The 16,366-nt window shown below is 39.7% G+C and overlaps 1 protein-coding gene across 1 annotated transcript in view; it reads right to left on the bottom strand.

Annotated features, from left to right (window-relative positions):
- Positions 1,298-16,366, bottom strand: part of CDKL4 (cyclin dependent kinase like 4) — a 51,684-nt gene continuing 36,615 nt past the window's right edge. Inside the window, exons 5-10 of the mRNA XM_021087585.1 lie at positions 13,459-13,549; positions 11,993-12,190; positions 9,837-9,919; positions 8,147-8,203; positions 5,823-5,957; positions 1,298-3,114 (exon numbers count right to left, since the gene is read on the bottom strand). Coding sequence (XP_020943244.1) covers positions 3,013-3,114; positions 5,823-5,957; positions 8,147-8,203; positions 9,837-9,919; positions 11,993-12,190; positions 13,459-13,549 — 666 coding nt within the window. The 3' untranslated portion in view covers positions 1,298-3,012. The remainder of the gene's footprint in view (positions 3,115-5,822; positions 5,958-8,146; positions 8,204-9,836; positions 9,920-11,992; positions 12,191-13,458; positions 13,550-16,366) is intronic.

Raw genomic sequence — 16,366 nt, 5'->3', positions numbered from 1 at the left:
GAAACTGCAAGACTGTAAAAGGAAATGTATGGTTACAGAATCCTGTGAGCTTCTCTGAAGAGCCTGGGGCATCACTTTTACAAAAGTCGTTACTTAATCTGGGCACCAGTGCAGCTGTTTTCCGTGCGGCTGAGAAATGCAAGGGAATTAGTGTAGCAGGGAGGTGAGAAGGACATACTTCAAAGAGAAAAGAGTCTCACTTTGAGATGTGTGCCCCCAAGTGATACAGGCAGCTGGGGTGCTCCACAGCCTGGGTCACCCAGGGAAAGATAAGTAAATGTCATCAGAAGATTCCTTTTTTGGAGTTCCTGTCGTGACCCAGCGGGACTAGCATCCAAGAGGACACAGGTTCAATCACTGGCCTCGCTCAGTGGGTTAAGGATCTGGCGTTGCCAGGAGCTGTGGTGTAGGTTGCAGACATGACTCGGATCCCCCGTTGCTGTGGCTGTGATGAAGGCCAGCAGCTGCATCTCCTATTCGACCCCTAGCTTAAGAGCCTCCATACACCGAGAGTGTGCCCCCCCCAAAAAAAAAGAAAAAAGAAAAAAAAAGATTCCTTTTCTTCAGGTAATATCATTGTTATGAGAACATTTTTCTAAGCATTAGACATGTTCCTCTCTCCTCTCTCCAGTGATACCTAAATGATGGATTTGTCTAAGGAAAAAAACTGAGAGAGAAATGCTAGTTTGAATTGATTCTTTTTTTTTTTTTTTTTTTTGTCTTTTTGTCTTTTTTGTTGTTGTTGTTGTTGCTATTTCTTGGGCCGCTCCCGCGGCATATGGAGGTTCCCAGGCTAGGGGTTGAATCGGAGCTGTAGCCACCGGCCTACGCCAGAGCCACAGCAACGCGGGATCCGAGCCACGTCTGCAACCTACACCACAGCTCACGGCAACGCCGGATCCTTAACCCACTGAGCAAGGCCAGGGACCCAACCCGCAACCTCATGGTTCCTAGTCGGATTCGTTAACCACTGCGCCACGACGGGAACTCCTGAATTGATTCTTAAACATAAGCAAAAACTAAGAGAGGACAGTTACCCTACTAACCTCTGCCAAAAACTCCATTCTTGTTTGAAGCAATTATAAAATGGATAGTGGAGTCTTGTGTGTTGTCTTAATTTCTGCATATATGATGTGTGTGTGTGTGTGTGTGTGTGTGTGTATCTATCTTATACATATTATAAATACATTTAGGAGAGCTGGAGAAGCCTGAGTGCTTTGGCAACAGAAGGCTTAAATGACTAAAAAAAAAAAAAAAAAAAAAAAAAAAAAAACACACAATGAAAGCTAAAAAGAAATCTTTAAGCAGAGGTGCCTTTTATCTTTTATTTCTCATTTTCCTTATACTTGTAGTGTCATCTCACTAAAAACTCAAGAAACAGTCAAATATGAAGAGGCACATTCTGGATAATAAGGTGAAAACAAAAAGATCCTAGCAGCTTATAGTCACACGAATAACTAAGAATGTTAAATATCCAAATAAGCCCACTTGAAATGTCCTTCCAGTGAGCAAGGAAGTCTTGTTTAGATGTCATGATTCCTTAATAAAGAGATGCACCCAAGTAACGGAATGAGATTCTCTGGAAGTTTCCAGAGACATGTTTATATGTGTAATAGACTTTTAGAGATGAACATAAGGTATTACTATATCTTCTTCATAACAATTTATGCTTGGTGTCTTGGTGCCAAATACAAGGAATTTCTGGAATTATGCATATTTGCGAAATTTGACAATGTTCAGGTGAGCATGCTAGACCCAGGAGCAGAACAGAGTTCATGAAATACTCTTAAAATTTATTGATAGAGACAGCACTGTTTTGTGCCTTTACGACAGATGGTGATAGACAGCCCCACGCTATTATTTTACAAGAGCTCCTTTTTACTGAACTAAAAGTACTTTCAAATATTCTGCATCATTTTTAGATGTTCAAGATAAAAGGCATTTACTATGATTCTTTAAAAATTTTTAAGTACGTATTTATATATATGCATGCATATATGCATTATGGGTATGTCTGTCAAGTTTACTTGGGAAAAGAGTGGCTCACTTACGGAGGTGTTTTGTTTGATGAGAGACAAAGTGAAGGTAACTGAGAGAGAATCTCCCTGCTCTTGGAAGTGTTTATAAACCCGACCTGACCAAGATGCACAAGGCTAGGGCTACACAAGTTTACACAGGCTATAGATGCAAGCATTTGGAAGAGGGTCTTGACAGTGAGAGATTGAGAAAATACCCCAGGAGGCTATGCTTAGGTACTGAGATGATTTAGTCAGGAGGAGAAAAGGCTAAGGAACTGTGATGCACTAAAGGACAGCAGCAGAGCCAGCAGTCAATTATCCTAGGTGTTACGTCACAAGAATGGTAATTCCTTGTAGTTCATCCATTGTTTTCTATGTAAATGTATGGACTTTTCTCTACCTAGCTTTAAAAATAGAATCATCCATGTCTCAGGAAACAGAGAAAGTAGAGTCTGCCCTGGAATTAAGGAATAAACCTAGACGACATTTCAAGGTTCCTTTCTTAAACCAAGATAAAAACACAGAATAAAACACTAGCATTATTTCACAGACTTGGTTACAATAAGAGTGAATTAAAATGCGGAAACGTAATGCTATTCCTTGCACAAACAATAGCTATCTGATATTGCTCTAAGACATTAGGTGGTCAGCTGAAGCAAGATGATATATGCAAGTCTTTTTCATAAATCAAAGGATAAGCTCACAAATTCTCAATACAAATCGCCTCAGGAGGGGCTGCTCTGATGAAATGGAAAATGTCTCCTCCATATGTGCAGTTTCAGACTTTATAACATTTAAAGAAAACGTTCTAAAATATAAAGTTGGCATGTAAAAAGCACAGGCAGAGAAATCAGTAATGATCAGAGCAAAACAATTCTAGAAAGCATCTTAATTTTCATATGGCTCATTTGCATTTGAAACACTAAGAATCCCTATCTCTCTTGTACAAAAATGTGTACGTATTAAATTACTTTACACTTGAAAGAACATTTTCCTAAATGTTTGGAAGATGATCAAATTTTAACTGGAGGACTTGTTTTCTTCCATCAGGTGTGGGGGAGATGTGGCTTCCTGGTATGAGAGGCAACAGCTGATTCTAATAGCAGAACAAGACAAAAATAAGAAAGTAAATTGAAAACAATTCCTATTCGTACAGTTCGATTTAAAGGTAGTAAAACAAAAAGGATACATATGGTGCAAGGATGTCAAAAGACATCAATTTTAAAATTAAGCAAGGTTACCTTTCCAAAAATTATGATTCTCTGACACTTGAAAATTAGCTTCTATTATTTATTCTAGGATTCTCAGAGATGCACTATAATTTATTTCAACAAACTCATTCCTGAGTATCTAGTTGGTGTTTAAAAGATAGAGGCCTAGAGTTCCTGTTGTGGCGCATCGGAAATGAACCTGACTAGTAACCATGAGGTTGCGGTTTCGATCCCTGGCCTCGCTCAGTAGGTTAAGGATCTGGCGTTGCCGTGAACTGTGGCCACCAGCTGTAGCTCCGATTCAACCCCTAGCCTGGAACTTCTATATGCCATGGGTGCAGCCCTAAAAAGCAAAAAAAAATAAATAAACAAATAAATAATAATAAAATAAAACAAAAGATAGAGGCCTACCAGCTATTACAAAGTACTTCCATGAGTCTACATTCTACTCACCTCAAATTTTTAATTTGAGATATTAATTTTAGGATATTGGCAGGACACCAAAGACTTAAAACCTCTTCACTATCAACTTTCAACAATATTTAGTCTTAAGGAAATTGTTGGTCATCCACTCGGCAACAAAAACACTAAGATCGATGTAGACATTTGAACTCACAAGGTGAAACCACGCTGCATGGAAAAGATCTTTCTGAATTTTCAGTTTATTTTCTGATATGGTAAAATGTCCAGGAAAGAGGTGCCTGCTCAGAAAGAAAACCAGAACTTGAAAGACATCCCTGTCTTTCTCTGGGCCTTGCTCTCTAGGGACGCCACTTGGTGGAGGGAGATGTTTGGGCGTGGTCTCGTGGTGGGGGCTCTAGTGGGGCTGCCACATAGAGGTGGTCAGGATTCAGATGGCTAAGGACACAGAATGCGACTTCAGCTTTGTCAATGGGCTTATCTAGGTGCATGCTGCCTTTGGTGTTTCTTTTCCTCCCGCTGTCCTGGGTCTTTGGGAAGACCTTCTGTAGAGTTTCTCATCTGTATCAGATGCGCCACCACATATCAAGGAAAGGGTAGCATAGCTGTGACCTGCAGATTTACAGGAAGGGCAGGGCAGCATCTCCACCTACCTGGAGGCAAGTGTGGAAGAAAGTGAATCAGGGACCGAGAAGCAGGATGCAGCCTCGCTGCCCTTCATCTTCCCAGGACAAAGGTGGGGGAGCTGGTGGGATGTTTTTGAGGGGACAGTGTTTTCACACAAAATTCACACTGTATTTCAAATCGCTGCCTTAGACTTCTTTGAACAAACTCTAATTTTTTGGTTATTTAAGTAAGTTGTATTGGACTTGACTCACAAACACATAACTTTAACAGTTAATGGCTTGTGTAATAAAAAGGTAGATTTTTATTTTGGATAAAGATTTTGTTCTGTTTGGTTTTTGTCTTTTTAGGGCAGCACCTGAGACATATAGAGGTTCCCAGGCTAGGGTTTGAATTGGAGCTGCAGCTGCCGGCCTACACCACAGCCACAGCAACGCCAGATCTGAGCCACATCTGTGAGCTACACCACAGCTCACGGCAATGACGGATCCTTAACCCACTGAGCGAGGCCAGGGATCAAACCTGTGTCTTCATGGATACTAGTTGGTTTCGTTACCACTGAGCATGGTGGGAACTCCCTGGATAAAGACTTTGGACGCACAGAAATTCATTCTAACCTGTCATCTTATTGATTAGCTTGATCTTTCTCTCCCAAGAAATTTCTATTTTAACTATTAAAAGAGACTACATTCTTCCTCTACAGTAAAGATGCTAATGAGAGGATAAGTGAACAAAAGTGTAGGTCAAAGGCGGGAGGATTAAGCAGTTAAAATGTGACAAAGGTCTCTGAAAAGTGGAAAATGACTGTCTTGGCTTATTAATAAGCACTGTGCACTTATTTACTTATTTGGATAATATTTATTAAGTACCTTCCATGTGACGGATATTGTTTTAGGTGCTGGAGAAGGGAAAAAAATCCAAACCCAAAGAAATCGACTTCCCTGGAGTTCACATTTTAACTTCAGGTTTTCCGAAAGCAAGTAAAGGGTAGCTGCCTAATAAGCCATGGAATCTAGGTTCATCTTGATAGTCACCATATTATTCTGCAAGACAGCACATTTTAGGACAGGATTTGGTTCTCAGATTCAGATATCTGAGTTTCATCCCTTTGTGTCTGGCCAGAGCTTGTCCTTGGCTTCCAGGAAAAGCCTAGAAAAGGCAGACTAAGGTGCCTGTCATGGGTGAAAAGATAGAAGGGTCAAGTTTCCTTTATTGTGCATCTGGAGGCTACGGAAAGGTACTGAGATTCTTCCATAATGCTGGTTGTGTTTTGGGTACATGGCCTGGCAGGGGAATATCCAATCAGTGCAACAAAAGAGTTGTACAGTAACTTGATTTAAGTGTATTTGGAATAAGATTTTGCAACAACCTGGACATTTTCATGGTTTTCACGGTTTTATTACATCAATCACCAATATTTATTGGACAAACAAATACAACTAAACCCATGCAAAGAAATGGTCTTAGTGTCTGCCTAGTCTCACTTTGAAAGGTAGAAAAGGGAAAAAAGAACCGTTTTTATGGCACTTTAACTTTTGAATGGAGGTACCTGCTGACGTCTTCTGCTTCTTCCTTCATTACGTGCCTTTCTTTTAATTTGGTCCTCTCGAAAAGAATCAAAGTAGGGACTTTCCAGGAGCTGGGCACAGGTTAACCTGTCATCTGGATTCATCTTCAGACACTCCTTTGGAAGACAAGAAGAGCAGAGAAGGTATTAAAAATGGGCCTGTTTTGTTACTATGCTCCAAGACTCTGAATAATAACTTTAATTTTCTTCAACTCAATGAACTTAATTATATTTATAGTTGTACAACAATCATCGCAACCCAGTTTTACAGCATAATTTCTGTCCCTGAATAGTAACTTGATAGAGCAGATACAAATTTAGAAAATCTTCGAGTCTGTATGTTATCCAGTACTTGGAACTTGTTAATAACTAGAATTATTCTTCTTTTGCCACTTCAAAGTCTTTTGAGGGTAGACTTGATGAACATTCAATATCTTGAAGGTGATAAATGTAGATCAGGTATGTTTCACCAAGGACATCTCTTCATCACTTGTCAAAACAGTTTGTCAGATGCCACAAAATGTGGTTCCTGGACCAGCTACATCAGCATCACCTGGGAACTGGCTAGAAATGCAAATTCTTTGGTCCATCCCCAGACCTACTGAATCAAAAGCATGGGGCTAGGATCCAGCAATCTGTGTTTAACAAGCCTTCTGGGTGAATCTAATACCTGTGAGAAGTTTGAGAAGTTTGAGAAGACAGCTGAGAATGGATTGGGCTTGCAATGCTTGATATCCTCCCCAAACCCTTGCGGGTTTTGCTAAATTGCAGGTGTATCACCAACCTGTCCAGAACAAGGTTGAAAAGTTAGACTTCCAGGACAGGGCCTACAGGGTTCTGAGTTAGGGTAGGTCAGAGCAGTGAGACAGGTAAAAGGCAGATAAGGTCCAGTGGAACAGGGTAAGGACAATTGGAGAGCTCAGAGTGTTGGGCTCTGAGTCTCAGGAGGACTCAGACTGAAGGAATCCAGCACCCTGGATAGCACCTGGGCAGTGACCAGCACTAGCACAAAGGTGGCTCTACGAAGCTGACTCTAGGTCATCCAGGTGGCTCCAGTTTCCAGATCAGAGTTTCAAACTGGGCTGCTTATCATAATCACCTATGGGGAGGTTTAAAGATACAAATTCCAAGGTCCTAGTCAGAGATTCAGCTTCTGTAAATCTGAGGTTATTTATTGGAATGTGTATTTTTAAAAAGTTGATTTTGATGAGTAGTCACTATGATGAGTGATATGGAAGCCACTGCTATGAATATAGCTTAATTGGTTGTTAAAGATAGATACCCTTACTAGTATCTCCATCTCTATCCCACTAAAGCTTTTCAGTATCCACGCTGAATGGAAGAGTCACACTTTTTGGCATAGCCTCAGTTGGTCAAGCATGAATGGCAGACTGGTCATAGATGAGTTTCTTATGCTGTTTATTAGACTTTGTTCTTTGACTGTCCCTTTTGGCCCTGGTATGGGGCTATGGTGTTTGCAAAGCTCTGATTTTGCATGATCTTTTACTGATTTTTTGTTTGTTTTTCTGATCTATTAACATTTTTTTGTTTTGTTTTTGCTTTTTAGGGCCACACCCAAGGCATATGGAGGTTCCCAGGCTAGGGGTCCAATTGGAGCTGTAGCCACCAGCCTACACCAGAGCCACAGCAACGCGGGATCCGAGCCGCGTCTGCGACCTACACCACAGCTCACATGAATGCCAGATCCTTAACCCACTGAGCAAGGCCAGGGATCGAATCCACATCCTCATGGATCCTAGTTGGGTACGTTAAGCACTGAGCCATGATGGGAACTCCTGATCTTCTACTAATTTTTTAAAAAAACATTTAAATTTAACTTAGTGGATCTAAAATGTTAGTTCAGCATGTAATATTTTGAAAATTATTAATGAAATATTTCATATTCTTTTTAAAAGCAATTTTCATAGAAGTCTGGTACATCTCAATTCTTTTTTTTTTTTTTTTTTGGCTGCACACTCAACATATGGAGTTCCTTGGGCCAGGGATTGAATCTGAGCTTCAGCTGTAACCTACACCACAGCTGCAGCAACACCAGGTCCTTAACCTGCTGTGCCACAGCAGGGACTCCTATCTTCTATTAATTGTAATGCGACATATTAGGAAGATCAGCACTTAAACTACTACTATTTCTTTAACTGTAATTATTTCATAGTTATTTAACAGTTTTAATGACTACCTTCTACTTTGACATTATTTTCCCTACTGTCTACCCTCCCTTCCTAGAGTTACCAGCTTCAATCATTATGATTTGCAGTCAGTAATGGTTATAATTGCTTCTTCGGTACCTTCATGAAATTCAAAGCCACTGGATGAGCATCTGAGAACTTTTCTTCAAGAGTTTCCTAAAAAAAAAAAAAAGTAAAGCATTTCAATGTTACATACCAATGAAGTAATATATACTGAATATAATAGTATCAAGAACACTTTGGAGAAAGACCCCCTAGTAGGTTAGATAATTCCTTTTAAAGATTTTTTAATATTGTCTTTTTACATAATTTTGCACTATCATATAATGAGAAAGGTAAAGTTGAAGTTGTTTTCTTAATTTCACAATGTTTTACAATGGTGTTTGGTAAATGTCCATTCCAAAAGTCCCCTTTTGAAATCCTGTAAGAGCACCATAATATCTATTTACAGGGATGCCAGGTCTGCTTATAGGGATGCTTTGAACCTTAATGAAAATACACAGAACTGCACGAAGAAGAACATCACAGAAAGCAATGGAATAATGAACACAAAATTGAGAAGAAGGATGAAGGTGGGATTGAGGAGGAGCATATGGGGAGGGGGAAGCTTCGGAGATAAGGGCAATATTCTCCTTTAACTAGGCAGCAGGTGCATGTGAGTTGTTAGTTTAGCCTTTAAATTAAACATATATAAATATTCTTTTGAAAGTCAACCTCTAGCCTTGTAGCTTTCAACTTGTATTTGTTAAAAGCTTTATTTTAACAAATATAATAAAAAGAAATCCAGTATATAAATCAAGGTAGTATATGAAATAAATTTAAAATGAACAGAGTGCTTAGAGAAGTTGGGTTCATAGGTGCCATAAATCGTGACCTGGCTTTACAGACTCTTCACATCCCGGCACTGCTGTCTCTAACACAGCTGGAGCATGGCACTTGCCTCCTCTCCTTTCACTCTATAGGCAGAATCTACACCATATGGGTTTTAAAAATCAGAACCCAAACATAGGTAATCCAGATAGGAATCAATGACTACAGAGAGTAAGAGGGTTAAGCAGTCATTCTTAGATTTCCAAAGAAAGGCAAAGACCCACAGCAAGACTGCAGAGGTGATCACTGAGATTTGGAGGGTTTTTAAACATTTAAAAAAAATTTTTTAATGGCTGCACCCACAGCATATAGAAGTTCCTGGGCTAGGGAATGAATCTGGGCCTACACTGCATTAGTGGCAGAGCCAGATCCTTTAACCCACTGCACTGGTTTGAACCTGTACCTCTGCAACCACCCCAGCTGCTGCCAGCTGGATACTTAACCCACTGCGCCACAGCAGGAACTCTTTGGAGTTTTGATGTGAATATAGTGAGGATCATTTTGGGGAATAAACTTCTATGTCAAAATACATGTTGTGAAGAAATGGTTTTTACTGATTTAAGCTTGTTTCAGAAGCTGAAAAAGAGAAACAACTATGGTAAGTACTGTTTATGAGAAAATAGTTGTTTCAAGGAAAGGTACCTGAATGTTTTGACTAAATGGTCTTTTGTATTTACGAGTGAACTAAACATACTTTCACTTCAAATCAAAAATTAATCTTTGAATTGACAGGACCCATAAACTTTTAAAGCATTCTTCTGGTTCATTTTATGTAGTTTTTATATAGTTTCTTTGATCTGTGTCAGTGTGTCATAAGGAAAACAGAAGCCCAGAGCACAAATATTAAAAAAAAGCAACAACTCCCCCTTTGAAGAAAGTAGCAACACAAGTAACAAAACACCCAAACTGAACAATTTACCATGTCTTCGGGTTCAGGAATACTGATTCCATGGAAAAACTGATTACTTTTAAAGATGGACTGATGTCTTGGGATTAGTTTTCCTGTAAAGCACAAACAACATAATTTATGATAAATTTAGTAAAATTAACATAGTGCTTAAACGGCTACTTCCAAGGTTCAGATGTGAAAGAAATACCAAGCCTGATCATTCCCTCCAGATTTGGGAGGAATGGGTCACTGCAAAAACATGCCTTCTCATGGAGGGCAATGCTCCCTCGGAATGCTCTTTGCCACATATGGTTTGGTCTGCCATTCAGCCGCCACCAAAAGAGAAGGTGAGAGAGTATTGGGGAGGGCTTTACATATATGGTCTCATTCAATCTAGCAACCATCTCACAACAGTTGCTATTTTTAATTCCCACTGTCCCAGTGAGATAATGAGGCTCAGAGGTTAAATAACCTGCCTAAAGTCACATGGTCGTTAAGTGACGGACCCAGGATTCAAAATCAGGCCCGTCTAACATCTGCCTAATGTAAATTTCCACAACAACCCTTATAGGAAATCAGTTAAACAATATAAGCCTGTAAAGACACTCTCCCCCACATTTTTCATGCCGCAGAATTTGCCAGGAAAATGTATTGGAGGAGTTCCCTGTTGTGGGCTCAGAGGAAACAAATCTATTATCCATAAGGATGCAGGTTCAGTCTCTGGCCTCGCTCAGTGGGTTAAGGATCTGGTATTGCCATGAGCTGTGGTGTAGGCTGCAGACATGGCTTGGATCCTGTGTTGCTGTGGCTGTGGTGTAGGCCAGCAGCTACAGCTCTGATTTGACTGCTAGCCTGTGAACCTCCATATGCCGCAGGTTCAGCCTAAAAATATAGACAGACAGACAGAAAGAAAGAAGGAAAGAAAAAAAGAAGGAAGGAAAGAGAAAGAAAGAAAAAAAGAAAAATGTGTTGGAACCAAATAGAGAACTGCATCAGACCAGACAGCAGTAGTTCCCTCGTCCTGTAGCCATGCTGCCAGGAGAGCCTTGGGAAGGAATAGATAAATACTCATCGTGTGTGTAGATGAACCCTTGGTTTGCATTCATGCTACTGGTGTAAAGCTGCAGGCAATCTTTTGGTTTATGTTCTCTTCCAACTAGGTGGAAGTAGATAAGTGCCAAGGATGCTGATGTGATGAAAGCTCATGAAAGATACCACTGGAGTCCCATTCTTCTGCACTTAACTGATTGCATGATTTTGGATCACTCACACAAGCTCCCAGAGCCTCAGTTTCCTCATTTGTAAAAAGAGGCACAATGAAAAATGCTATAATGTCCTTAATGGGCTTTTCTTAAGACTGAAAAGTATGGTGTGTGTGAAAGTAATTTATAATTTGCAGTGACCTGAGTCGCTACAGGTGGATTCTTAACCCACCGTGCCACAGCAGGAACCCCTGTAAATTCTTAAATAAAGGAGCAGAGTTGAGGAGTTGCAACAGAGGCTGAATAGAGTGTAAAACCTAAAGTATTTACCATTTGTCTCTTTATAGAAAGAGTTTGCTGATCCTTGCTCTAGAGAAAAGGGAAAACTTTTTTACAGTGGACAGAAACTGCATTGGATTAAGTATCTTTAGAGTGAACTCTAATGCAGTTGACTCATATCCTTAGCCCTATCTTAGGATGATAAGGAAAATAAATGTAAATTGGGAGTTCCCGTCTTGGCACAGTGGAAATGAATCCAACTCGTGTCCATGAGGATGCGGGTTTGATCCCTGGTCTCGCTCAGTGGGTCGGGGATCCAGCATTGCCTTAAGCTGTGGTGTAGGTCGGCCGCTGTAGCTCCAATTTGACCCCTAGCCTGGGAACTTCAATATGCCGCAGGTGCGGCCCTAAAAAGCCAAAAAAAAAAAAAAAAAAAAGAAAAAAAAAAAAGAAACGAAAAGAAATGTATAGTTTATTCCATGGCTAATTGACTCGACTTGGAAATGCATCTGAAAACTCCTTGCTGAGAGGGGTTAGGTCTGTGCACATTGAGAAAAAGGCTGGGCTTTGGCTGCAACCCAGAAACCTACTTGAATAGACCTGATGAAAGAAAGAGATAAAAGAAAGCTCTTGTCGTTCATTAAAATGACATACTATTTCTATAACGATTTAGCAACTTTCTAAGCCATAAAATGCAACTTATACCCAGTGTTCTGATTATCAGATAAAGCTGGTCCACATCTGATTTTCCAGGCCAGAGTGGCTGGCCTGTCAGGAGCTCTGCAAAAACGCAACCGGTAGCCCATATGTCGACTGAAGAACCATACTGAGTATCTCCCACAAGAAGTTCAGGAGCTCGGTACCATCTTGTAGCGACATAGTCAGTGTAGGCATCTCCTGGAACTGCAAACGCACCAATCAGATCAGGTGGGTCACATTCTCCCAACAGAGGAACTACTCCTAAGAGGACATCAGGCATTCAGATGCGCTTCAGTAATTCTCGGAAGGCACTATACTCCCAACAATTAATGCAGTGAGGCCCTAATGGAGTAAACAGTTACACTGCGCACTCAGATAGTAAATTCATCTTCCATGTTATATTTAAACTAGATAAGCAATAAGGATACAGTGTATGGCACAGTTATCTTGCATTGCCCCTTTATCTTATAATAACCTATAGTGGAGTATAATCTGTGAAAATACTGAATCACTATGCTGTACACTTGAAACTAATATAATATTATATATCAATGATAGCTTAATTAAAAAAATTAACTTCCAAAGGTACCTTAGCTAGTTAAAATCTATACAATCCCAAATAGAGAGGGGCATGGGGCAGGTAGTGAGAATTTCTATAGCGTAACTTCAAGTATAGACCAGCTTCCCAATGCATTGCCAGATCCTCTGTGTCTGGGTCCTATCAGGACACTGATTATGTGCACACCCACTTTGCAATGTGTCTTGCTGATGCATGTTTTTGCCTGCTACACAGTTCTAGATCCAGGGAGAAATCATTATTTGTCCCCCTTTCCCTTTGGTTCCTCCCTCTCCACGATGACGACTTCTTTTTTCTCAGCACTGTCTCTGAATTCTCTCTTTAATTTTCAATTTAATCTCCTGCACACACCAGCTCCATGAAGTTTTTCCCAGCTGCTCTTGAGCACATTAATATCTCTCTTCAGGGAAACCTCTGCACTTTCATTTTATTTTTTTATTTCTTTAGTGGTGTCCGCAACATGGGGAAGTTCCCAGGTCAAGGATCAGAATCAAGCTATGGCAGCAACCTGAGCCACTGCAGTAACAACACCAGGCCCTTAGCCCACTACACCACCAGGGAACTCCTGCACCTTCACTTTAGTACTTTATTGTCAATCATCTTGTATTATTCTTTTGTTTCTTTTGCTTCAGATTATAAATGCATGAAGACCAGAAATGTATCTTGTAATTCTCTTTCTTTCCTACAGGGCAAAGCACATAAATGTGACATCCAATAAATTATAGTTGGATGGGGTTCAAATGCAAACTAGTGTACTAACTAAAAGGTTAAAGTGAAACTTTCTTTTTTGAATAATAACAACATAACAATTAGCATACATTCCATATCTAAAGTGAGAATTTATCATTTCGTAATCATCTGAATTGGATTAAGTTAGTAAAAAATTGCTACTTACTCAGAATTCGTGCAAACCCAAAGTCACAGATCTTGATTATTCCTTGCCTGGTTATTAGAATATTTTCTGGTTTTACATCTCTGTGAATACACTATAAGAAAAAACTTAATTATTTCCTTGAGTTACCAAAACAATAAAGCATAATAAACATTAACTACTAGTTTTAATGATAAACACAGCCTGTGAGATAAGCACAAACTTTTATTTTCATTTTTCCAAAAACTTACATTGGTAATTTTTTACATGTAAATCTTATTATACCAAAAGTACTAAAAGTTGCTATATTAGAGAAGAAATTGAAATTACTGGATAGGAAAACTGAATTTTTTTTTTTTTTGGAGAATGGAATATTATATAATTATTTCTTCCCATTTTTTGTTGAGCCCTATTTAAAAAGTAAGAAGAAAAACCCTGAATGAGGTTACACTCAGCATGCCTCTAATAAGAACGGCTGCCACCTAAGAATTATCATTCAGGCTGCATAAATACTGCAGATTTGAGAAACTAGAAAAACATTCAAAGGACACCAGAAATGAAATTTATCAGAGTGACCATTTTATTTATCAGGATGTGTGAAAGGGAGCTCATTAATTAACTACGCTAGGACCATAGACTGCAAATGTTCTGGGTAAGCAGGGAGGTAAGGTCACCTATGGACAAGAGGTACCCAGAGCATTCAGCCTCAGAGGACGAGTATCCTCGACAAGAAGCTAATGTGGAACCACGACCAGCTCTCTTGAGACGTAACCACATGATCCTCTTAAGAGTCGCTCCTGGGGGAGCAGGTCGGCACTGGGAGAGTCTTCTAGGCTTGAAGACTTCCCTGCATCATCCTGAGTGAGGCAGAGGCTGGCTGCTCCCTGGATGAGAGAGGGCTGAACTGCAGATGCGGCTGAAGATGAGCTGAGGGAGCCCCTGTCACTATTAATCCAGAAATGGCTACTCCACGTTGTAGATGATGTGGGAGAAAACGACTCCCACCCTAGTCTTCAGAACTTGAGGGACTTCCTGTCGTGGCTCAGCGGTTAACAAATCTGACTAGTATCCATGAGGTTGGAGGTTCGATCCTGGGCCTCACTCAGTGGGTTATGGATTGGCGTTGCTGTGAGCTGTGGTGTAGGTCGCAGACATGGCTCAGATCTGGCGTTGCTGTGGCTGTGGCATAGGCCAGTGGCTACAGCCCCAATTTGACCCCTAGCCTGGGAACCTTCATATGCCATGGGTGCGGCCTTAAAAAGCAAATAAAAAAATAAAAAATAAAAAAAAATAATTTTAAAAAAGTGATTAAACTCTCATCCTCTAGGAAAAAAAAACAACAAAAAACAAAAAAAAGAACTTGAGCTTGTGCGTCCTCCATCCAAAGAAGCCACAGGTTAAAATGAGGTCATTCTTCTCATACAGCTCAACCTGTACTTTTCAGAGCACTTTCACATGGATCAGTTCATCCTTGCAACAAGCTACAATTGCACATGGCCTCTGTCATTAAGTTTCACAGTAATCAGCTCCTTTTAAAAAATTAATTAGTTTTTAAAATGAAAGTATAGTTGATTTACAGTGTTGTGATAATCAGCTCCTTCTGCCTCACTCTTTTGGGGTGCCATCAGTCCCTTTAAATTTTCCTGTCAAACCAATGATTTTGAAATAGTTTTTTTAATAATTTATTTTTTTTCCCACTGTACAGCAAGGGGATCAAGTTATCCTTACATGCATATATTGAAATAGTTTTTTTGTTTGTTTGTTTGTTTTTGCTTCTTTATAGAAGGAGGAGAGAAGGTTGAACCCTAAATTCATTTTGGGACACAAAAATGGCACTGGTACCAGAAGCTTGTTTGTATTTAGTCTCAGTTACTGTCAACTGTTTCATAATTCGTACAACCTGCATTTAGGACAATCTTTTAAGGCCTCTTAAAAGTCCTAAGGCCTCAGACATTAATTTTTAAAAATACATTGTTATAATATAAACCAACCTAATTTTCATCCCACTTTTTAGGCAACCTATTTATGAAAACTGGATTAACACTGAGTCATACTCACCTATAACAGTGATTTAATAATAGTTTATATCTCTCAATGAGTTTGCATCAAATTTTAAAATTCCTGGTCTCTGTGTGGTATTGCCAAGTAAGCAGACTTACACTGATGCCTGTCTATTGGCCTATTTAAATATACAAATGAAATTTCCTTTGTGAAATTTATAGCTACTTATTTTCCAACCAAAACTTACAAAGGCAACTGAAGTATTGAGAAGTCCCAAAGAAACAGAAAAAAGTATAAGTGTAGGTACAGGTAAGAGAAGCTATAAATAAAGGTTAGCTGGAATATTGAAAAAAGAAAAAGAGTGAAAATCACTGGAACAGTGAGAACTAGAGTATGGAGAACAGAAGGTGGTTAGACATGCAGCATTCACTTGCTCCACTGCAAAGCTGTACTCTGTGCAAACTCTCAATGGCTCTGGCGATCAGCTTATTTTCCGCCAAAGGATAAGAAAATTGCAAGTCGGTGTCGCCGAAACATTTTAATAAACTTGGGTTTCATATGCAGCTTTTAGCAAACATTGTGTAAATTAGGTTACGGTGGCTCATGCAAAAATCTCATTTTTACAGTCTCACAGGCCAGCAAGAAGAGATATCCATGGTATTTTAAACCTGCCCCTTAATTTTAAGAATTATCTCTGGAAACTTCCCCATCAGAAGCTGCTTCTTTATAGAGACGTCTGATAAGGTTGTTCTTTGAGCCTCATGGGCGGATGCTCATATGGCAATGAGCGAGGAAAGAAACCTCTTCCTTGGCAACAGGACAATGACATCAAGAAGACAATGCGATGCGAGCCACAGCCAGACACACCCACATTTTGTAATTTCGTCATTCTGACACGAAGTTCTTTTTCTCTAATCAATACATCAAATTT

This window comes from Sus scrofa, chromosome 3 (genome assembly GCF_000003025.6).
Source record: "Sus scrofa isolate TJ Tabasco breed Duroc chromosome 3, Sscrofa11.1, whole genome shotgun sequence".
NCBI lineage: Eukaryota > Metazoa > Chordata > Mammalia > Artiodactyla > Suidae > Sus > Sus scrofa.
Note: the sequence above shows the minus strand (reverse complement) of the source record. Positions and strands in the feature narration are given on the sequence as shown.